At 32.2% G+C, this 25,158-nt stretch overlaps 2 protein-coding genes and 1 long non-coding RNA gene across 4 annotated transcripts in view; 2 read left to right on the top strand and 1 right to left on the bottom strand.

Moving 5' to 3' along the window:
- LOC143064938 (aldo-keto reductase family 1 member A1-like) overlaps positions 1–25,158 on the top strand; it is a 247,957-nt gene that overhangs the window by 66,059 nt on the left and 156,740 nt on the right. The window lies entirely within an intron of this gene.
- On the top strand, positions 6,160–11,213 carry LOC143064931 (uncharacterized). The gene is made up of 3 exons (XR_012975354.1): positions 6,160–6,298; positions 7,546–7,691; positions 10,271–11,213. It is a non-coding gene; the product is annotated as an uncharacterized LOC143064931 (long non-coding RNA).
- LOC143064930 (O-methyltransferase MdmC-like) lies at positions 9,104–24,410 on the bottom strand. The gene is made up of 7 exons (XM_076238148.1): positions 24,257–24,410; positions 23,478–23,613; positions 22,640–22,796; positions 20,033–20,242; positions 11,859–11,959; positions 10,630–10,785; positions 9,104–9,430 (listed from the first exon to the last, which is right to left on the bottom strand). The coding sequence occupies exons 2-7, from the start codon at positions 23,598–23,600 to the stop codon at positions 9,368–9,370; spliced, it is 810 nt and encodes a 269-aa protein (XP_076094263.1). The 5' UTR covers positions 23,601–23,613; positions 24,257–24,410; the 3' UTR covers positions 9,104–9,367.

Below are 25,158 nucleotides of genomic sequence, written 5' to 3'. Positions count from 1 at the left end.
TTTGCAATGCACAACTTGTATTAATCATGTGAAACAACAATGTTTATTTCATTTTCATGTATCAACAATGAAAGAGGATTAAGCATTCCTTAATTGATTTAGATATAATGGATGTATCTTCATTCCTATCATATATGTTAGCATGTGAAATGTCTGACATTTTCATTAGAAAAAGAAAAATGAAAAGACAATGATTTGTCAATTCTTACAAAATGTCTTCAATAGATATTGATGCAGATAGAAATTCAAAAACTTTTTTTTTCATCTTTCATCAGATTTTTGAAAATTTATAAATATTAAATTTGTCAGAAATTTATGGATTTATATTCTATGTCTTCTTTGATATCAAAAACAGTTTTTCAAGTTTTCTTACCAACATTATCATTGAATTGAAAGAAACATATGCCTTTTGTTTCATTGTATGTTGTCTACACAAAAGTTAAAGGTGATTATGGTGATGGTTTGCTGATTTTGTTCTTCAGTTTATAATATAAGTTATAAGTGATCTTCCTGTTTGTTGCTTGTAGCGATTGCTTCTGTTTCCCACAAAATTACTTTATCAGCCTATGGGCATGTACAAGTGCATGTACTACTATTATATATTGAGAAATTTTCCAAGCATGTAATTGTTTAAATAATATTATCATCATTCTACTATGAGGCAACTTTAAAAAGATCTTCTTTTATTTTTGTCAGAAAAGGTGAAATAACTACAATTCTTTAATCAATAATGTCTCATTTTGGGTAATCTAAATATCGAAAGGAATAACAAGGATAATGAATATAAACCCTAAACAATAGTATTTTTTTTTCCAATTTGAAAAGGGTTATATTTTAACTTAATTTTATGCAGAAATACAAGCTAGATGGCAATAATTTGTGGTAGAATTGTAAAAAACTTGTTTGCAAAAAATGTGTTTTTGCTCTGCTTTTTTCAATTTAAACTTGAAGACTAAGAATTGGTTTTTGTTTCGCCTTGACAGAGTCAAAAAGCGAGACATAAGTATGCTGTTTCCAGCGTCGGGGACGCATTCAACAATGTATTAGTTTGTGATTAGGTCTAGTTTATGGTGAACCACAAATGGTAGGTCAATCATATTTGGTATGCAGTTGTATAAGCATTTGCACATCTCATTTCCATGGAGATTATTTGGCCCTGCCCCCTCAGTCATGGTCTATTGACCTTGAAACGTTTGCTTATTTTACATGTATTAGTTTGTGAATAGGTTAGTTTATGGGGAACCACAAGTGGTAGGTCAATGATGTTTGGTATGCAGTTGTATAAGCATTGGCATATCTCATTTCCATGGAGATAATTTGGCTCCGCCCCCTTAGTCATGGTCTATTGACTGAAATTTTTTGTAAGTAAACATGTATTAGTTTTTGATTAGGTCAGTTCAAGGGGAATCATTAGTGGTAGGCCAATGATAATTGGTATTCAGTTGTATAAGCATTGGCACATCAAATTTCCAATGAGAATATATGGCCTCACCCCTCAGTCACAGTCTAATGACTTTGAAACTTATCTTAGTTTACATGTATAAGTTGGTGATTAGATCAGTTTAAGATGAACTGCTAATGTTAAATCAATGATATTTGGTATGCAGGTTTGCAAGTATTGTTTCCATGGAGAACAGGGGCGGATGCAGGAATTTTCGAAAGGGGGGTGCTAACCCAGGGCACCCAGGGCAAAGGGGGGGTGCAAAACATATGTCCCGATACAAATGCATTGATCGGCAAAAATAAAGGGGGGGTGCGCACCCCCGGAACCCCCCCCCCCCCCTGGATCCGCCACTGGAGATTATATAGCCCCTACCCCCCTCTTTATACTTCATTGACCTTGAAACTTTTACATAGTTTACAAGTTATTTTTTGTATTTAGATTTGGAAACGACTTATAATAAGTCAATGGTATTTGGTATGCAGTTGTATTAGCATTGGCACATCTCATTTACATGGAGATTGTTTAGCCATGTAACTCAGTCATGGTTCATTGACTTTGAATGTTTGCATAACTTGTGTAAGATGTTAAGGTATTGCTATTTTGATTTTACCATTTGCATAATCAAAATTACAAAAAGGCGAGACATACCTCTGTGATAACAGTTTATTATAAAGTTTACATAAAATTTGAAGGGGAGATTTTCTTCAAAGACTTGTAATATTTTTTTTAGAATTTTAAATAACAAGACTTTCTCAATTATTAATTGATGATTGATTCTACAGTTATCCTTTTAAATATGTTTTATTTCCAAATAAAAGTTGAAGGTTAAAAGCAATCCTGTATAATGTGTATTAGGAATATACATATGTCCTTGTTTTCTATTTATTTATTGATTTGTAGGTTAAGAAAGTTCACAAAGACATTTATTTATATTAATAATGAAAGGATGTTGTTAATGTGTAAAGCTTTAAATGTATGTGATTGTTATAAAGAATTTATATAGAACTATTAAAATATGTTCAAATACAAGTCTTTTCTTTTTGTATAGATCAACAGATCACAAAAGTCTATCAGAACTTTGGCATCAGTCATCTGTTCCTATAAACACATAAAAATAAGGAGATAAGTTATGATTGCCAATGAGACAACTTTCCACAAAAGTCAAATTAAAGTGGATGTAAGCAGTTATAGGCAACAACACAGCCTCCAACAATGACAAAAACCTATACTGTTTAGTCACTTATAAAAGAACCCTGACATTTAAAATATTAAACAATTCATTTGAGAAAACTAGCAGCCTGATTAACAGTAAACAAGTATGACAGACATGAACAAAAGACAATCACTGAACTAAAGCTACCTTATGGTAACCTTTGTAGGATGTTCATACCTTTGTAGGATGTTCATACCTTTGTCTTATTATTGATAGAAATAATATATGGAGGATCACAATGGTTTATAAGAAATCTGGATTTTATTTGAAACAGACAAAACATACAAATGGCAAACACTGCCTGGTAAACTTATATCAATGCATTTTAAAACGCATTATAATGGATGACCAGCTAGAAATTATTCTTATTGTTTTATCAATGAATGCTAGAGAGGCCTACTGGATATCCAAATTATGTGCTTATCTAGTGCAATGGTACCACATACATGTAGTTTATATTGAAAAGTGAACTCTTATCTTCTTCCTTCTCAACACATGTGTAAGGCTACAATAAAATAACATGCAAGGCCCTCACGAAAGTCGGCCAGTGTGTACCAGTCAAAACAAGGGGGCAACATAAACGAGTTCTGAATACTAATTATTTCATAGACAAAGGAGAATGTACGATTCAGACCAAATTGGCCTTGTAAGTTGAGATCAAATGTACTTAAAACTCTGATTTGCAGAAGAAAAAAGTTTAGTCTCTGAATACAACACAATTGAAAAATATTCCTCATATATGTGACACCACTATGATGATGCCATTGTCAAAGTGTGCCATGAAAAGTATCATTTTCTGAAACCCTTTCTTCTTACGATTTAAATAAAATTAACGGTACCAATTTTTCTTGCACCAGATGCGCATTTCGACAATACATGTCTCTTCAGTGATGCTCGTGGCCAAAATATTTGCAATCCAAAGCATATATAAAAGATGAAGAGCTATAATCCAAAAAGTACAGCCAAATCCGTGAAAGGAATCAGAGCTTTGCACGAGGGAGATACATTCCTTAATTTATAATAATTTCTAATATTTTGTAACAGCAAATTTTAATAACACAATAAATCTAAAGGTGTGATAAGTAATGTTATTCAAACAACATTTTTTGTGTTTACTGGTCGTTGGTGTTTATAGCTCGCTATTGTGTACTATAATTCCCATTTATTAAAAACATAAGATCATGTCTCCGTTTTTCTAAAGGTCTTAGTCAACTCACAAGTTAAAAATTAACCTACATAGATATGGCAAAAAAAAAAACGTCCAAAAGACGACGACACCAGTCTACAAAACACAACATAGAATCAAGAGACTGAAAAACACAAACAGCGGTGATTTCAGATGCCCCGGAAGAAATATAGATCCTTCATAATAATAGTCCGAGATTACTCTGACGTCCAACGGCTGTTTTGCCAGACAAGCTGGGGACGTAGGTGGATATAATATATCCTCCTTAAAATATGAGAATATATAATATATACAGATATGAACAGTTTTCAAGATATTTATGATATGAGGGACCTTTTCCTAAACCTCTGGTGACAAAACCTATGTTGCACTGGCAATGTCTTAACTTGACGATTGAAAATACCGGTGTATCTAGTTTAGCCGGGTATGAGTAGTATATTAAATAGAAACTTCAGGAATAATTTATGATGGTAAAACAAGTATAACAAAATACTGAACACCAAGACAAATTCATAAAAGGGAAGTCCATAAAACTGACAAGATCAAACGGTACAAAAATACCAGACTAACCATTTAGTGTAAACACGCATTTAGTCTACCCGATAGATGTTAGAGACATATTGAAATAAAAATTGTAAAAAGAATATATGGTTTTCAAGCGTACACAAACATGTGTCCCAAAAATCAATGAGTCTACTGTTAAATATTGAAAATGGTACAGCTCCCATCGCCTTAGGTCGATATACACAAGTGAAAAATGACATAGCTTATGTCGAAGCCTTGAACTAGCTTGTCAGAGAAGTAAAACATCACTTATTCACTTCGTAACTTCGTATCCGTTTTTCGAAGGGAATTAATACATATTCAGAAAAGAAAATTGATGAGCAGTTTCAGAGCCTCTGCTTCAGTATGGACATAATTTAGATAAAGGTTAATATTATCTTACGGTTGTTTTTTCTCTCTGCTGAAGCAAATTTGGGTTTTGTTTCACACGCATATATTGATAATTTGTAAAAGCAACAAAATAAAAAACTTACTACAAACACTTTTTCATGATTCAATGGAAACTCATCAAAGAAACGTTTATATTTTGGTACGTCAAACACTCATACTGTCTTCAGAAGACGTAGCTTTAACGTGACTGTACCCAAATTGCACCTATTTTGACAGTTTTTTTCAACTACGTCTTTTTATGATCAAGACAAACATTTCCATTTTGTGTTTATTTTGTAGCTGTATCCTTCTTTATTATATAGGTACACCAATTTGATTTTCAATTCATATGGAATCATAGAAAAATTAGTCTGAACTAACCTCCAAACCATCAATAATTCTGTAATGAGGAGTACCCAAATTGCATCCATGCTTAAATTCGCATCGTCAAAAGTCGAATAACAAAGCTTTTGTTTATTTTTTTTCAAATATTTTGAACAATTGGATATTTGTCCATGCTTACTCTTCTTTTTGTAAGAAATGGATACTTAAAACATATTGTATTTGCTAATTTTAAAAAGATGACGTTTTGATGACGTCGCATGTCGACGTTTTGGTACATTTTGCTTTTTCAGTAAACACTTCATCTGTTGATAAATACTGTGAACGTTTTGTGTATATATAAATATATTTACCTATGTTGAAAGACATGCATAGTATCAAATCATAAAAATACAAATTGTTCAGTCTCTAGGAGATCTTGTAAGATTTCCGCTGCTATTTTTGCTAAATAGGAGCAATTAGGGTACTCGGTGCAATTTGGGTACCGTTACGTTAGCGTTTAAATCAAAACATTTGAAGAAGAGCAAAAATAACCTCATACTACGAAAAATTATGCCCAAAACGTATAAGGCATTCTATACTTGATGATAGAAAAACCTTAGAGCTTGAACATTTTATGTTTAGTAAATCTGCAGAATATGAACGCATTAGTAACATTTTAGATATTTTTGACATATAGCTCTTCAACGATTTTCGGTACTAATATAACTTCGGATTCAAATGTTTGGCTTTGAGCGTTCCTGATGAAGGTAAATCCAGAAAAGCGCTTCGGACGCAAGAAATTATTAAACGTGTTGTTTTCAATTTTTTGGTGTCATATGCTGGTGATATTCTGGTACACGAAACGTCCACCAGCAGTAGCATCGACCCAGTGGTTGTAAAATCTCATCAAAGATACATTATTTGTAGTTTGTAAAATATTAACCTTTGATTGGATATCTAGTACAATAACACGAGAGAATGTAGATATAGTTATTTAGCGTGACATATGTTCAATATAAATATAATATTTTATCTATTACTTTTGTCTTACATGTCAGTCGATATTTTCCTTTAGTTTTAACTGCTGACAATTGATAATTGAAAGAAATGAGTATTACTGTAACTTTTGTAAAAATTGTGTTTATAACTGGTCTTTTTGAAGCTGTGGAAATCATTTACAACATGTCGATTAAAAAAGGTGAGACTATGGAAATATTTTATTAATACATGTATATAAATAAACACAACAGGGGAATAATTTAATCATTAATAAAAACAAACAACATTTCATGTGTTTTCTTGTCTTTGAAGTGATGACGTTCCAAGTTTTGTGCAATGCTAAAAAGGACATCTGATGTCTTAATCTTATTTATATTTGTTTCTTTAAATAAATACCAAGGCATGATAATGTAATAATGAGTACAGAAAATGTTTGAAGATAGGTTGAACTATAACATGAATATTAACAAATACGCTGTAATCCACAAAACCATTACAAATATATGCGTAAAAGAGGGGCGAAAGATACCAGAGGGACATTCATACTCATAGTTCGAAAATAAACTGACAACGTCATGGCTAAAAAAGAAAAACACAAACAAACGAATAATAATACACAAGACACAATATAGAAAACAACACTTAAGACTAAGCAACACGAACCCCACAAAAAAAACTTGGAGTGATATCAGGTGCTCCGGGAGGGTAAGCAGATCCTGCTCAACATGTGGCACAAGTCGTGTTGTTCATGTTATTAAAAACCCGGTAAATAGTCTAATTAGGTGATTCATATTTGTGAAAAAGAAACGGGATTGTAGTTACGACATAACGAATATATCCGATATCATCTGTGAAACGAATACTCCATAATGGTCAACCAACTCGTTATAGCGTCTGTAAAATTTACGTTATGATTTCAACTTCTCCGTTTGACACTCTTGGTTTAAAAGCTTCCTTGTGAGTAGCAACGCTCTATCATGGAAATCATGATAGAAAATAAAAGCCAGGGATATCGTATCAATTGAGAGATATATAGTCCGAAATCAAGCACCTTCATAATGTCAGTTTCAGAAAGAAAAAAAAATTGAATCAGAGTGCTTCTTTACAAAGAAGAATGTATCTCCCTCTAAGACTAGATACTTGTATCTACGTTGGCCATTCTTTTTTATGAAACACAGTAATGCCAATTAACTCTTTCAATTTGTCAATTTGTAACCAGTCTGGTGATTCTGTTTCCGTTGTGATAGTGATAGTTGTGTAATACATTCGTAATTAGCAGACTAGAAAATACTTACCCATTTAAAGTTACCGTTTTTTTAATTGTTTTCTGACTTTCTTAATTTCTCATCCTCTTTTTGTTCGACTTGATTATAGTGTTTGAAGAACCAGGAGTAGTAGTAGTATTACACTTGTAATTTAGTTACTATTCAATTTATTTCATTTAAGACATGATTCCGCTTGAAGATAAGGTTGAGGAATTGTGCAAAACCTGGATGGATTATTGTACAACTGAACAGTATACCGCTTTCATGAAGAAAACATGTCCTCTGACGTGCAAAACAAGACATAGTTGATAGCGACTCCGAGTATAGGTAATCCAATATTATAACCTTAAATCAAGAATTTATATAGAAAATGATTGTCAATGTTTTCAAGTTAGATCTATATAAAAAAAAAAGCTCAATAGTAGATGCTTCGGTCTGATATGGTTTTAACATATGCCTTTATACAAATCTCTGTTGATACTTTTAGAAATTCTTTGGAAACTTGGATTTCAATTCCAAGAGACAAAGTTCCTGATATAGATTTAGTTATTATTCTCGGGTCCGATTTACATCTTCAAGTGTTAAAATATTATACACCCTTGTATGTCAAGTTTAAGATATGCGTAATCGAGGAATGTTAATCCAGAGGCTGCTTTCGATGCTCAAAATGTATAAAGTGTGATATTTATTATACTTTATGTTCTAGAAGTTTCTACTAGACAATTTTTACAAGACACACATTTTTTAACGGCTGAAATTTTTAATGGGTCATTGCTTACTCTGGTCCACGAGAATATCACAAACATGGTAGAAATTGCTTTTGTGCTGACATGACATATCATAGATGTGATAATCTTTTTTAAATTTACTATTTATAAAATATTGAAATATTCAAAGTGCTTTTAAATTAAAAGTAATACTACCCCATGTATAGAATTTAGTCGTATTTGGCACAAGTCTTCGGAATGTTTGGTTATTTATGATCTGCATATTTAATGTCATATATATATATTAGACGAAACGCGCATATGGCGTACCAAACTATAAACCTGGTACCTTTGGTGAATATTAACAACGGTTGAAATTGCCCTCTTCATCCAATCTAAGTATCCAGAGTAAAATTTAGACAATGTTTTTCCCATAATCTGCATGTATCAACTTTTTATAAATGTTATATTAACGTACTAGTCTAAGGTTAATATTAATCCTAGTGTTCACTTTTTTTTACCTTCATTGGGGGATCATTTACGGAAGCTTCTTCATAATCATCTTGAGTAATTGTTTTTTTTTTCATTTCAATCTGTATTTAACTTATGAATGGTCTTACTTCTTTTTATAGATCAACATTTAGGAACAGTCTATAAATGATGCTAGAACTAAAATAACTTTGACAAACCTTCGTGGAATTTTACAATTCCTTATAATCAAAATAACCGGTGCCAAACGTTACATTGGCTCATTCATAAATTTGTTTTGTAACCTACCTAAACAATGTTGCAAAAATAAATATTTGACAAGACAGAAATTATTATAGTTGATTTAATATATATATATATGTTTTTATGAAAAGCCTGTATACAGTGAGTAGGGAAATTTTTTAATTGGTGTATTTTAACACGTACTATATTTGTGTATGTTTTTTATTTAGAAAAGAATTGCATTTCATTTGACATGGTTATTTATCTTCAATGATGTTGCGGAAAATCAACAAGCATCACACGGGCTATCTGCAATCTTCATTTAAAGAACGAAAGCTCAGATTTTATTCGTGAAAATTATTGTATCATGTCGTACGAAATACACAGAGTACATATAACTATATCTATATCTATAGCAAGATGACTCCACCTCCTTAATCATCCCAAGTCATTTCACAAAATGTTATGTAAAAACGAAATTCAAACAAGTTTACAATGTGTCAATCTATTATATATGTTTTCACTTGACCAATCCATTATATACACATTCACTTGACCTTTCCTTTATAAATGTTTTCACTTGGCCTATCCATTCATGTCAGTCCTTCTCCTCACCAACATTATACCATCTCTTACTGGTAGCAAAACCTGTTGATAAACAACTAAAATCGGTACTCATCTTCATTTACAGTATATTAAATTGTTTTTTATTAAAAAAAAATTTGGGTCTCATTGAATAATGTCATTAAAAAGTTGTATTCTAACAGAGTTTCTTCAAATGTGTTGATTTATTTTATAGATTTACGAATAAGCGCTAACGTCAATAACATCGACATGGTATGCTTGTGCAGATAGTTCAATTATCAATTATATACCAATATTATAAAAACAATTAATAATTTCAATTATCAATTATATATACCAATACTATAAAAACAATTAATAATTTCAATTATCAATTATATATATACCAATATTATAAAAACAATTAATAATTTCCATTTACCACAAAAGAGACTTTATTTATCACCAAATCATTGTTTCAATCCTGTGTAAAGATTTTGAGCAAAATTCACGACATTTTTCGGCATAATTCTCTCAATAATATTTAAATTGTAAAAACAACATGGAACGTTAAATTCGTGTTATTGACAACTATTTGAGCCAATAAAATAAATGAAGTAGAAAGCAAAATCACGGAAAAAGTCCCTAATCAAATGGCAAAATCAAAAGCTCAATCACATCAACTGTCATATTCCTGACTTGGTACAGGCATTTATGTAGGAAATGATGGTATTAACCTGGTTTTATAGCTAGTTAAACCTCTCACTTGTATGACAGTTACGTCAAATTCCATTATATTTACAACGATGTGTGAACAAAACAAACAGACATAATAGGTCAAAATGTCAAAAATAGGGATACTAAAGACCTGTTGGAACCTAACTAAATGATATAAAACTTTCATGCTTCACGTTTCCTTTTCAGATGCTACCTGGATGAATGTCTAAAGATCAGCAGAATAATGGAGCTGCAGTTGTTACAGATAAAGGAGTACATTTTTACATATCTTTTTCGTCATCATTATTGGGTGTATTGTATTATCTTCATCAACAGTTACTAGGGTGTTGAAATAAACAACTATTGAATTGCATGTTTTGACTGTAACGTGATTTCATTTGCAAACATGTAAAAAATGTAATTACTATTATTATTTTTTTTTACGTATACCACCATGTACAGTAGAAGAAGAATTTGAATATCAAAAGTATACAAAATAAAGAAGTATCTGTAGAAAATATTTAATTAAATCGACGTTTTATGGGGAAAATAATGCATTGACATACATGATATATGTCTTGTCTTTGTTTAACCGCCTCATTAAACTGTCTGGTATGGTCTCCATACATTCCACGTGGTTTCGTTGCGTAAGCTGTACCATAAAACATGGCATTATCAATTACCATCGTTCCTCCTGGTGCTAACAATGAATCCAAACATATCTGAAATATTCCTTAAATTTATATATCGGTGATGTTTATGGTGGCATATATTTAGATATAGAAAGATGTTTATTTGTACATTTGTTTGTTGTTTTTCTTATTAATCAGTAGTATTTTATAAAACTTAATTACTTTCATAAGAAAATGCCTGTACCAAGTCAGGAATGTGACTGGAGATGTTATCCATTCGTATTATGTGTTTGAACTTTTAGTTTTGCCATTTGAGTAGGGACTCCCCGTTTTGAATTTTCCTCGGAGTTCAGTATTTTTGCGATTTTACTTTTTACATCATAGAAAATACTGATTTATAAACCCATTGGTTTATACATCTATGCATATTTATTATTTTCAATATGGCCCTACATTCTACGGCTACTTAAATTAGATTTTTTGCATTTCATACGGGCATGTTTTTCTTATCTTGCTAATGATGATTTACACTTTAAAAAAAACTGTAAATTTTACAATGATGAAATTACTTAAACAAAACGTGGATGTGATATGTTTAACTTAAGGTTCCACTAAAGTCAAGATTTAGGACAATTCATGAATATCTAAACTTTGCTTGTATTTTTCAACATATCATGAATAGAGTCCTAAACTATGAGAACATATGTTCATTTAAACATACTTTTAAACATATATATACTGTGTAAATTGTAAATAAACTTGAAATCGTTTTGGTGTGGCCAAGCTGGTTCTTGGGGCATATATTCGCAATTTTTGTATTATACCTTTGATATTCGTTCACCTAGATACACGAAATTAACTGAAACTCGAAAATCAATACATGAGCTTGCCCTGCATTAGATATAACAGTATTCGTCTATACCAATTTTAAACAAATCAAGTCGTCTCGCAGGCCTCCAGATTTTTTACTTTAGTGGAAACTTAATAATGGAAGGAAGAATGCTTATCATGTCAACAGATTTTTACAGCTTTTTTTATTTGTATATTCATAAAGTCACTCTTTGAAATTTTGTGACGATTCGAGCCGAGTAATATGTTTCCTATCTTAATTACTTAAAAAAATAAAGCTGAATGAAATACTATATTCTTTTTTAAAAGAACACCTTGAAATAGTCTACATATCTTTTTTTGTCCGCGTCAATAAATATGAAGTCGAACTTTGATCCCTTTTTGGCTAAATCCGGTAATGTTTCTTTAGCATACCCTACAAAATAGAACATTATATAAATCTGCTTTATCACCCTCTCAGCTATGTGTTATATAATTTATTATACTGAATGTCCTATCATTATTGTCTTTTACAGATTAATTTTATTTTAAATTTAGTATTTTCTATGACGTTACGCACATAACAACGTTACGGGTATTAGAAAAAACAACAACAGTTAAGCAAGATGTTTTTTTTTATCTTTATCATTCATGTCCAGCGTACAAAGTAGTACTGATATTGTCGACAATGTCGACGCAATACTGTACAACGTTGTCGATATCGTTTCATACTCTTGTCTTCATCGTTGACATTGACGATATCGCGAAGTAGACAATGTCGACACGATATTGTACAACGTTGTCGATATCGTTTCATATTCTTGTCTACATCTTTGACATTGACGGTATCGCAAGGTAGACAATGCTGACACGATATTGTACAACGTTGTCTTTATCGTTTCATACTCTTGTCTACATCGTTGACATTGACGATATCGCGAAGTAGACAATGTCAACAAGATAGTTTACAACGTTGTCGATATCTTTTTATACTCTTGTCTACATCGTTGACATTGACGATATCGCGAAGTAGACAATGTCAACACGATAGTGTACAACGTTGTCGATATCTTTTTATACTCTTGTCTACATTGTTGACATTGGCGATATCGCTAATACATAACTCGTGTTTACATTGTTAATTTTGATTACAATGATGTCGACATGGTGTTGTGCTACTTTGTCGATATCCTTTCATCATCTTTTCTCTGCATGGTTGGCATTACCGACATCGCGAAAAGACAATGTCACAACACTGTTTTACAATGTTATTTATAATGTTAACATCGCAAAGATGTTGAGGAGGAGAAGGAGGAGGAGGAGGAGGAGGAGAAGGATAGAGATTTGCTAATAGTAAAAAAAATGTTCAAATAAGTTCTACTATTGAGAACATCGACACAGGCATAATATAAATACATTATTTGAAATTGATAAACTAAACACTTCTTTATTGAAAAAACATCAGTACAAAAAACCAACTGCTTTGACATATTTTACATTTATTAGTTATCAAATTATTAATGCTATGCCTTTATGAAAAAATTACTTAAATCCGCAAATTTAGTGCATAAAACATTCTTTACAACTATACAATCATACAGATGGACAAACGGGCAGAAGGACAAACCTAGCAACACACACGACCCCTCTTTAGTCCCTAATTTAGTTACTGTAATTGCGTTCAGTACAGAATTATTCATAGCTTTGGGGTGAATAAAACCCAGAATTATTAAAAACAAATAATAAACCAAACAAAAAAAAACACGCACAATCAAACACACTTTCACAATTTACGACGAATGGGGACGATGTAGGATGTCGGCGATGTCAACGATGTAGACAGATAAGGGGGACGATGAAGACCATGCAGACGATGTTGTCACGATGGTGTCAACATCGCGATATTGGTGATGTCAACGATGTAGACAACACGAAAAACTATGTAGACGATGTCGTCACGATGTTGTTAACATCACGATGTCGGCGATGTCAACGATGTAGACAGGAAAGGTTGACGATGGAGACGATGTTGTCATGATGTTGTTAACATCACGATGTCGGCGATGTCAACGGTATAGAAAAGAAAGGGGGACGATGTAGACGATGTTGTCACGATGTTGTCAACATGGCGGTATCGATGATATCAACGATGTAGACAGCAAGAAAAACGATGTAGACGATGTCGTCACGATGTTGTCAACATCACGATGTCGGAGATTTCAACGATGTAGACAAGAAAGGGGGAGGATGTAGGCGATGTCGTAATGATGTTGGTGATGTCAACGATGAAGACAGGAAAAGGGGACGATGTAGACGATGTCGTCTGGATGTTGTCAACATCACTTTGTGGGCGATGTCAACGATATAGACAGGAAAGGGGGACGATGTAGACGATGTCGTCACGATGTTGTCATCATCATGATGTCGGCGATGTCAACGATGTAGACAGGAAAAGGACGATTTAAATTAGCGATGTCAACGAAGTGGACAGCAAGAAGAACGATGTCGTTGATATCAACGATGTAGACAACAAGTAAGACAATGTTGCGAGCAGGTTTAAAATCATGAACGAGGTTGACAATATCGGCGATATCGTCACTACATCGTGCACTTGACATACCTCATTTTTATTTTGACAGTCAAATTATAAAATCTGAGGAAAAACGTAGAACATACGCATAATACTGTATTCAATTACTTTATGTAAATTCAATTCATTGTCTTTAAAATTATCGATTTTTGATTGGTATAGACGAGAGGGTAACATTCAAAAAAATTGTCACCCTCTCAGCCAGGTGGTAGAGTAAATAAACAACCTCGTATTAGCCAATCAAAATTTGGCATTTTAACGTGAAGTATAATAAAAAAACAAAGTTACCTTCCCGAAGAATAGTGGGCTGTCCACATCTCAGATATGCACGTAAACGATAACGGGGTATATATAATATTTATATAATAATGTTGTGTTTAACATTGACTATGCGAAAATAGTAGCCAGGGTGAGAGACAATAGTGCACGACCCGAAGGGGAGTGCACTATTGTCTCAAACCCTGGCTACTATTTTCCATAGTCAATGTTAAACACAACATTAATATCATTATTATACTGACTGTTTACTTTTTTTAATAGTGACAGTAGTGTATTTCAATGTAAAACAAAAATGCCCTTTATGTAACTCTGCATATACATAGACAATAACTGTTTAGTGTCTTTAAATATCAGCTGTATTTGTACGAGGCTAGGAAACAAGGTGTATGCGAGCTTTTAGCGATCTATTACACCTGTTTCGAGCCGAGTAAAACTACAGCTAATATTTAAAGACACTAAACAGTTATTGTCTTTATCCTGCAATTAATTCTGTATACTATTTGTGTTTTGAAAGATACAAAAACGCATGTTTTGCATTTATTTTCGATTTAAAATCCCCTTGGGGCCCGTGTAGTAATACGATACAATAATCATCAATTCAGCTGAAGACGGGTTCGCAAAAGAAAGAATCTCGAATGGTCAACAGTAATACATCGGTCAAGGTGAATAATTATCTCTTTGTACATATAACAACTAATTTCAACAGTAAAAACAAATAACAAATAACAAAACATTGTCCAATTTGAAACAGGAGTGTACGAGTTGTCCTACGCTTCAGACTCGAAATTCACTAAACATGCATGCTGAAATTGACATGGATGTTTTTGTTACACAATCATACACATTCAAGTTTTGAAATCGGTAGTCATCATCGTAGAAAAGACTACTGTTCATGGGTGTATGTTATCAGAAAATTGTTGTGATTCTTATTGCTCTAAAGAAAACAAACAGAACGTATAAAAGTAATCGTTAATTCGCAATTAATACGTCATTGGAATGCAACTGCAATACACATTCTTAGATCAAAAAGGTTCATACAATACTCAGTCCGGCAGTTGACGGAGCTTTACAGCGATATCTTTATAGCATACAGCATAGCGATATCTGTAGGGCTGTATCTGTATAGAAGAACACCCAATTGCAGGATAAATGTATTTATACTGCAACGAGTTGTGTTTATTTCCTAAATATAGAAGCGTAGCTATATTTTGTATAATGTCAATTTCATCATGGAACACTTTCTCCACAATCAGAGGTCCATTAAGGGATAAAAACAAGTTTGACATTTGTGTTACGATTAAAAAAGCTATCATTTTATTAATTAAAGTTGCAGTATAAAAACAATACTCATATAACTCAATAACTTACAAAAAAAAAACCAATGATATCGAATCATATGATAACTATTTATCTTTAAACAAATGACTTCTAAAGTATTCAAACAATATTGGCTTCAACGGCAGAAAGCAGAAGTAAACAACGAACAAAAACATTCTAACAGAAACTACAGTATTTTAGAATCTCTTAAAATGTCAGAAAAATTAAACTTAATATATCTTTTATTTTCCCCTGATTGCTCAAATGTATATACAATATTAGGTCAATGAAAGAAAAATATAATCTATTTTGTATGAGGCTGAGAAACTGGGAAGAGCGAGGTTCTACCGAGCCGTTTAATGGTTTTATGCCAAGTACAAACAAGTTTATATTTTTATGACATTGACCTAACATTGTTTTTATACTGCAACATAAACTTATTACACTGATAGCTTTTTAAATCGTAACACAAATGTCAATCTTATTTTCATCCCTTAATGAACCTCTGATTGTTAAGAAAGTCTTCCATAATGAAATTGACATTATACAAAATATAGCTATGTTACTATATTTAGGGAATAAACACAACTAGTTGCAGTATAAAATAGTTTATTAATTGTCATGCTTATAAATCCAACCCACTTACTTGTCAAAGCAACTAAGCTCCGCCTTTTCACGTGAAAATGGCAATGATTGTCATGAAAATCAAAAGTCTGTTGCAACAGCAAGGCATATTATTTTCGCATAGTGCAGTTAACGCTATTTATTTCTTTAACAAAAACTACGAAAAATAGAGCAATTTTACTATAGAAGGACATTCTTACAGGAAGTCTAATAATCAGATATAGTGTACACTTTTAAGAAATATGACTGTAAACGTCTTGCTAACAAGAGAATATCAAATGTATGTATACTGCAACGAGTTGTGTGTATTTCCTAAATATAGAAGCGTAGCTATATTTTGTATAATGTCAATTTCATCATGGAACACTTTCTCCACAATCAGAGGTCCATTAAGGGATAAAAACAAGTTTGACATTTGTGTTACGATTAAAAAAGCTATCATTTTATTAATTAAAGTTGCAGTATAAAAACAATACTCATATAACTCAATAACTTACAAAAAAAAACCAATGATATCGAATCATATGATAACTATTTATCTTTAAACAAATGACTTCTAAAGTATTCAAACAGTATTGGCTTCAACGGCAGAAAACAGAAGTAAACAAAGAACAAAAACATTCTAACAGAAACTACAGTATTTTAGAATCTCTTAAAGTGTCAGAAAAATTAAACTTAATATATCTTTTATTTTCCCCTGATTGCTCAAATGTATATACAATATTGGGTCAATGAAAGAAAAATATAAACTATTTTGTATGAGGCTGAGAAACTGGAAAGAGCGAGGTTCTACCGAGCCGTTTCCTAGTTTCATGCCAAGTACAAACAAATTTATATTTTTATGACATTGACCTAATATTGTTTTTATACTGCAACATAAACTTATTACATTGATAGCTTTTTAAATCGTAACACAAATGTCAATCTTATTTTCATCCCTTAATGAACCTCTGATTGTTGAGAAAGTCTTCCATAATGAAATTGACATTATACAAAATATAGCTATGTTACTATATTTAGGGAATAAACACAACTAGTTGCAGTATAAAATAGTTTATTAATTGTCATGCTTATAAATCCAACCCACTTACTTGTCAAAGCAACTAAGCTCCGCCTTTTCACGTGAAAATGACAATGATTGACATGAAAATCAATAGTCTGTTGCAACAGCAAGGCATATTATTTTCGCATAGTGCAGTTAACGCTATATATTTCTTTAAAAAAACTACGAAAAATAGAGCAATTTTACTATAGAAGGACATTCTTACAGGAAGTCTAATAATCAGATATAGTGTACACTTTTAAGAAATATGACTGTAAACGTCTTGCTAACGAGAGAATATCAAATGTTTAACTTAACTATTCATACATCCAGGCTTAATATAATGTACATGATCTGAACATTAATGTAATGATTTCTTCTATTTAGGAATAGGACTTACCATTATTACTTAATTTGAATGCATTTTTGTATTTTAATTGGCGTTTGAAAATGTGATCATATAATACACTATGTATAAACCACATAGTTTGATGATAGTTTTTGCAAATAATTGTGATCTACACATTGTTAAAAGGCAACTGTCCAAAAGTCATAAATCGATTAAGAGAAAACAAATCCGGGTAACAAACTGAAACCGAGGGAAACACATCAATTATAAGACGAAAACAACGAAACAAGAAAAAACAAACCACAATGCAACATTCATAGAAACGAACTATTAGATAACAACTGCCATGTTCCTGACTTAGTACAGGATATTTTAAAAAATATGGTAGGTTGTACCTAGTTTTGTGACTAGCCAAACCCCTTCGCGTTATGGCAATGTTAAATATACCGCTAAAATGACAACAATACATGACGGGAACCGAGTACAAATAAATGCAAAACACAAAACAGAGAAATACATCAAAACATCCAACAATATAATAGAACATTGCGACATGTTAACCACAGAACAACAACGAATAACTCAAATAATTTAGGACAGTACACAAAACAGCTTAAGGAAGTTGGCTGATCATGTTTTGGATTTCGGAATCCTCTGGTTTTATTGGTTTTTCTTTTTATAAATCTTTTACCTGTATAATGATAAGCCATCTGTAAAAGTCTTATAAAATTTCAATTATTTTAGTTTTTGAGAATTTAAACTTGTTAATAATAAAGCTATGAAAAGTCAAGAGAGAACATTTTACTGCCACAATATCAATGGCTATTATCCTCGAAACAAGCACATTGACCTATCTATTTTATTTTACTCTTATGATTCCTTTATTAATCCCCTATCAATATATACTAGTGTTTTGAAAAGCTTATTATTTTAAAACTGAGGAGCTGGTACCCTTTATACAAAGTGTAAGCAGAGTTTTTATTCCCCGAGGGCACCACCAGCCCAGTAGTCAGCACTTCCGCGTTGATATGAATTATCATCGATATGGCCATATTCATAAATTAACTGTTTACAAAACATTAAATTTTGGAAATACTAAGGCTTTGGTTCGTGTTGCTTAGTCTTTAGTTTTCTTTGTTGTGTCTTCTGTACTATTGTTTGTCTGTTTGTCTTTTTATTTTTAGCCATGGCGTTGTCAGTTCATTTTCAATCTATGAGTTTGACTGTCCCTCTGGTATCTTTCGTCCCTATTTTACGTTAGGAATAGATATCCTTAGCTGTATTTGGCAAAACGTTAAGGAATGTTTGGTTTGGTCATCAATGCTCTTTAACTTCGTACCTTATTTGGCTTTTATGGTTTTGAGCTTCACTGAATCTTTTGTAGACGAACGCGCATCTGGCGCAAATATAAAATTTCAATCTATGATGAGTTTTTCTGTAACACGAATGGAACACCGCCACAAAAAGTTACATCACAGGTAAATTTATATATCTTCATTACCTGTCAATTCTACATTTAATGATACATGTCTCGTCACAGAGCCTCGAACAGACCTTTATTAGTTCCTTCAGGAAAATGTATCATTTGCCGTCAATATGTAATGCAGAGTTCATGATATATCTAGTAATAACAAATTATCGGTTACAAAAAATCGGCTGCTAACCGATCGGGATTAACCGTACTCAAAATTCTGAAAAACCATGTTGTTTTCATAAAAGGGCTGCGTCCACGCCATGCAATGGTGTTGTGTAACCTTCATGTGTCAGTCAAATCAACCATTTTCGAATATCATTATCTGGTTGAGAAAGAGTAGTAGGGAAAATGCCATGTTACAAACTTTTTTTATGAGCCCCTGATAATTTAAGGTATTTAAACATGTGCATGTTATAATAAATAGATCATTCCACTCAAATCAAACACGTTTGTAGTATCATATTCATCAAACATCTGTCTTGTGCAAGATGCTTGCACACACTGTAGTTGGTACATATTTCCCTACGGAAAATAAATTAAATAGTGTATTACACTACCTTTGTACTACATCAGGCCTAAATTTTCTTTTTGAAGAAAATGACAACCGTAAATTTATAAATGAAAAAGGAAAACAGGAGGACCGTATAATATACCAAACACACTTTCAATACCTGAAAAAATCATTGGTTCATGGACATAATGTGGTAAGGTCAATCCAGTAGGAGTAAATGAAAAGGAGGAGGAGGATATTGCTGTATTTAGAATTCGGCAGTATCAAAATACACCTAAATCTACTTTATATATTTGGGCATCTCATAATTATTAGATTTTTACCTAATAGTATTTCAATCTTAGTGCCATGAGGGGATGTGTTAATCATATTTCTGGCAAATTCTACGACATATGGATCGAAGTCGCATGTGGTAACTTTACCATCAGGTGGCAGAACTTCTGCCATTCTTAAAGCACTGCATCCAGTAAATGTACCAATCTCTAACACATTCCTAGCTTTGGAAGAACTGACTAAAAACTGCAAAAAACAACCTGCAAATATATTTACACCAAAGAGTTATTACTCATATCAAAAATATTGTTGGGTTGTTTTACCTTTAATCATATAAGACACACGAAATACTGAGTGGTAACTATCCCATACGCTATGGTATAATAATGTTAATAGATGAACTACTGAAATATAACTGAAATGAAACCACAAATCAATCTTACAAATTATTTATCTACAATTGTTAAAGCTCGTTTTAAACTAATCAATAATACTTAGACTTTCTCACTATTCCGTTATATATATATATATAATAAGCTTCCAAAATATCCACATGAATTTAAATCCAAAAGACTGCAATACTGAGGCACCGTTTTAAATCATGTATAATGTCCACATACCTATTTTGTCCAGGATAGTTGTTTGATAAATAAACAATCGATATGAATACATAACAAACCCACAAAAAACGTAAGAGTATGAGTTTTAGTAGCATTCCATGAGGATTCCAATAACGAAATAGTAAAAAAAATACAAGTTGTACAGACGACGAACTCTAATTAAACTGTGTGTAACTCAATTTTTAACATCAAAATTTACTTGTATAACTTCTTACCACCTCAACAAAACTAATTGACTGGATTAATATAAGGCCGTGTTCACACCAAACGCCGTGTACAGTAAACATGTTTACATTTGGTTTAATGTAATGTACACTAGTTTGACATTAAATTTGTTCACATCTATACAACTTGTTTAGCTATCTGTACATAAGATTTGTTCACACTTGTAAACTATATGTCATTTAAATGTTCATTACGTAGAACCGAATTCAAATTTTCGAACAACTGTTCTAGCAGTAGGGAACGACCAAAAAAACTGACGGGGGATGGATTTTTCCACAATATGATTTTAAAAAATCGGGTCATTCAGATGATTAGAATGAATAAATATTCTGAATCCAAAGTTTCCCCAAACATTATAGTGTTAAATATTGAATTGGTATTATCGAAAAAAAAAAACTAATTATAAACTTTCGCCTGAGAAAAAAAAATCTGACTCAGAAACCGACCCCCCTTTTGTTGAAGTAAAGTGGTTGCTCCTTTAAGAAAGTCATTTTGGATGATTTGCAGTAGTTTAAAGATGTCTCGATTACGCATTTAAAACGTAAGCTCGACATCAGCGTGCTTACAGACGAAGAAAAAAATGTGCAATGTAAAGGATCACTACATTTCTATCTTTTCTGTTTGTTTCAAATGGTATTTTTTCTCCAAGGAGTATTTCTCAAAGGGAGGGGGTAATGTTTTTTTAAAATGTAATTCTAATTGTATTTTAACGGATCTGAGATACTACACAAACAAAAAATTAACCTCGCCCTTTTTTCAGTAATGTATTTATGAGTGAATCGTTGTTTGAGTATAAAGACCAGTGGCAAATATTTCTGTCAGTGTGTACGTCCAATCGATTCGGGAAGACCTTTTCAAATGAATTATGTGTTCGGCAATGATGATGGATGAGTCTAGACAAATATTTCTGTAAAGAACTTTATCAATAAGTGTTATAAGTATCAATTTTATATAAAAATTGTTTCTTTTTTAAATATACATGGGAAAATTAAAGTTCTGAATGCCTAGTTTTGTGTACACTTGACATACACAAGGCCTACATCGACTATCGACTGCATGTAGACAAAACATGATTTAAACTACATGTAAACAATGAGTTTTATCAATGGGAACGTAATTATATAAAAAAGAAGATGTGGTATGATTGCCAATGAGACAACTATCCACAAAAGACCAAAATTACACAGACATTAACAACTATAGGTCACCGTACGGCCTTCAACAATGAGAGCAAAGCCCATACCGCATAGTCAGCTATAATAGGCCCCGATAAGATAAGTTTATGTGTGAGTTACCCTAACACACCACCGAGTTTAGGTCAATGTGAACACGGCCTTTAAGACCCTTGTATGTTGTTTTTTTGGATGGGAGTATCAGGTAGATTTTAGAAAATGTGTGGTGTTGGCTTTGTCAGAACAGAAAACACATGACCTACTCAAGGACGGGATAAAATTTCTCCACAAAATGCAGGAACTGATTTTGTACCAAATGAACATAGATAAGCCAGTCTAGTAACAGATTGAATGCTAGCTAATAGTTAATCAAACTATATTTAGGAAATTGTAGGGATGGTTCCTTTCATTTCTTTTTTTAAACATTTCATGATTGAAAACAGAAATACATCTTCCTAAATTAAATTAGATTTTTTTTTCATCTAACCAAGGATATTACAAATACTTCGGATTTGTTAAATGTAAATAACAATTGATACCGAATAATGAAAGTCAATAATGACTTGTGACTTGTCTGGTTTTTATTGTCTAATAGTTTATTATGGATCGAAGCGCCTATGAATAGAAACTGCGTAAATACCTGTGACATTTCCAGACATCATTGAAGTTTTCATATTGAATTTTATTTTCCCTTCCTGAAACAGATCATTCCAAGGATGATTCAAAGTCGCTTTGGCTATAGCTTGCACTTCAACGCTGCTGTCTGATGTGTGATCAGCACAAAATTTTTCTCTAGCCTATTGTCAAAAATAGAACCATGAAAATTGTACATGCAAGAATTGTTTTACAAAAAAAACCACTACTGCCTAGTTCCCTTTTATTTCAAGAGGGAAGCTAGCACGATGTTTTCCGAGAGGGATGCAAGCACGATTGAGCAGACTGGTTCGTAATCGTATCGAGCCATCGACAAAAATCTTTTTTGAATTTGAAATTATGTAGTTTTTGTTTAGCTTATTTGTCGACTCCGCGGGCGATTGATATTGTATATTTATGTTAATAATTTGTCGTTTGGTCACCTCCTTGACTAATATCCCACATCTGCCTTAATGAAAGCAGTATGAATGTAAAAATACATATTTTAATTGCAATAAAAAAGAATGAAATCATTTTCATCCCATAAAGAGAAAATATCTAGGATGCAATAAAATATCTTGATTTCAAGACAAATTATAATTAACAACAGATACAATAATTAAACACGTTTCTCGACTTGAATTCTACTACTTAGTTGCTATTCTGAAATTGGATGTTTATTGTGTTTCAAATGAGATATTTACACGTGTCATTGTTATTGACTCTGTTGAAGCGCATGATCAGACGTTTAAGTTGAGATATAAAAGTTTAATAATTTATCATGTACAATGTAACTTCTGTTCCAAAACCATTACTAAGGGAAACCATCTTTCATTAAATATTACCATCATCAGCTCCTCAATATTCTTTACTCTTTCCCTTATATCTTCTGAAATATTAAGTTCTTGTCTGTTTAACTCTGTTCTTAGGTCTTGTATTTCACCGAAAACTGGATCATAGTGTGACATCTTCGCTTTTTTTCTAAAGTTGAATGGTTAAGAAAACGAAACATGAACATTGCTCATATTCAGATTGACTCGTTCTTTGCTTTTATTTTGTCAAGTGCATATATGTATATTAATGCCATAAATTTATAATCATATTCTTTATTTTCTATTACAAATGTACTTTGCAATTTCTATCGTGCAATTTACAGTCTGTACATTGAACATGTCTCGAATACTTTGAAAGTAAATGGACTGTCGTGTTGTCTACAGTCTGTACATTGGAGCTGTCTAGAATGTATTTATGAATAATTTTTCTGACGGGCGTGTGCAGTCTTTAAAGAGAATCTGTCTTTAATTAGTTATCAAAGGTACCAGGCTTATAATTAAATACACGTTATATTTTTATGCAATACACGTGTTTCATCCACATATAATTAGACTCTTCAAGGGATCTTTTGTATTTCTTTTATCAGGGTCCCAAAAAATGAAAACAAACCATGAACGTTCCTTTCATCAGTGTTTAGCAATATCAACCTTCATTTGGAATGCATCAGAGAAAACATCTTTAGAACACAATTAGAAATATATGAAGAATGGAAACAAAATATCTAAACTTAGCAACTATATAAATCTACTGATGTCACTTAAAGGGATAAAACATATTTACATCAACTTACCAACTTTAATTATATAATCACTAATATAACGTCAACCATAGATTTTAGGAAATTTATGTAACAGTTCTTGGTTTCAATTTTGTTTCTTTGCGGATGTGCATGTTCTATATATATGATACATAAGTGCTAAAATCCTGTCATTAAGATTTTTATAGAATAGTGAAAAAGGAAAATATACTTAACATCAATACATATATTTTCAAAAAATCATTTACAAACTGTACAGGCTTTTTCTGCAAATCTTTGATTTGTGAAATGAGATCAACATGCGTACTATGAACATTTAAGCGTTAAGGACCCTTTTGTGGAAGTAACAGGAATGTTGAAACCCTAACATTTGAACTCCAGGGATGTATAAGTGTGTAAACAAACGTTAGCAGTTATATAACCAAAAAGGACCCAACTAGAAGAGCAAACTTATCTAAAGACAACATTTCTATGTAGCAACATTCCTGGAGCGCCTTCATGTGGAGTATATTTCTCCCAGTTATAACAATATTCCAGAGCTTCATTTCTTATCACAATTTCCTTGATAGAGTGCTGCTGCTAATAAGAAAGTTATCTTACCAACAGTTCTTACAGGTGAAGTTTAATGTAATTCATTCACAAATTTTATGGACGTCATCATCAGTTGGTTGACAATTATTGAGTACCTGATACACAGATGATGATGAATATGTTTCAATTTTCGTGACCCAGACCCGACCACATTTCTCTTAGAATATGATCTACCGAATTATTTTTGTTCACAAACCGTGTACTTACATTATAAGGAACACGATTGGTGCCACGTATAGTAGAATTTGCATCCCTTCTAGAGCACCTTCGGTTTTCAGTGGGAGTCTTTTAGTTACGTTTTTAGTTCGCTGTCTTGTTTTTATAGACTGGTGTGTTTTCTTCAG

This window comes from Mytilus galloprovincialis, chromosome 2 (genome assembly GCF_965363235.1).
Source record: "Mytilus galloprovincialis chromosome 2, xbMytGall1.hap1.1, whole genome shotgun sequence".
Lineage (NCBI taxonomy): Eukaryota > Metazoa > Mollusca > Bivalvia > Mytilida > Mytilidae > Mytilus > Mytilus galloprovincialis.
This window is presented reverse-complemented; position numbering and strand designations above follow the sequence as displayed.

Coding starts and splice junctions, on each gene's coding strand:
- LOC143064930 (XM_076238148.1), bottom strand. CDS start 23,600: ATGTCACACTATGATCCAGTTTTCGGTGAAATACAAGACCTAAGAACA. Junction 22,797..23,477: donor ATATTGAGGAGCTGATGATG/GTAATATTTAAT, acceptor TTTTGACAATAG/GCTAGAGAAAAATTTTGTGC. Junction 10,786..11,858: donor GATATGTAGACTATTTCAAG/GTGTTCTTTTAA, acceptor GGAATATTTCAG/ATATGTTTGGATTCATTGTT.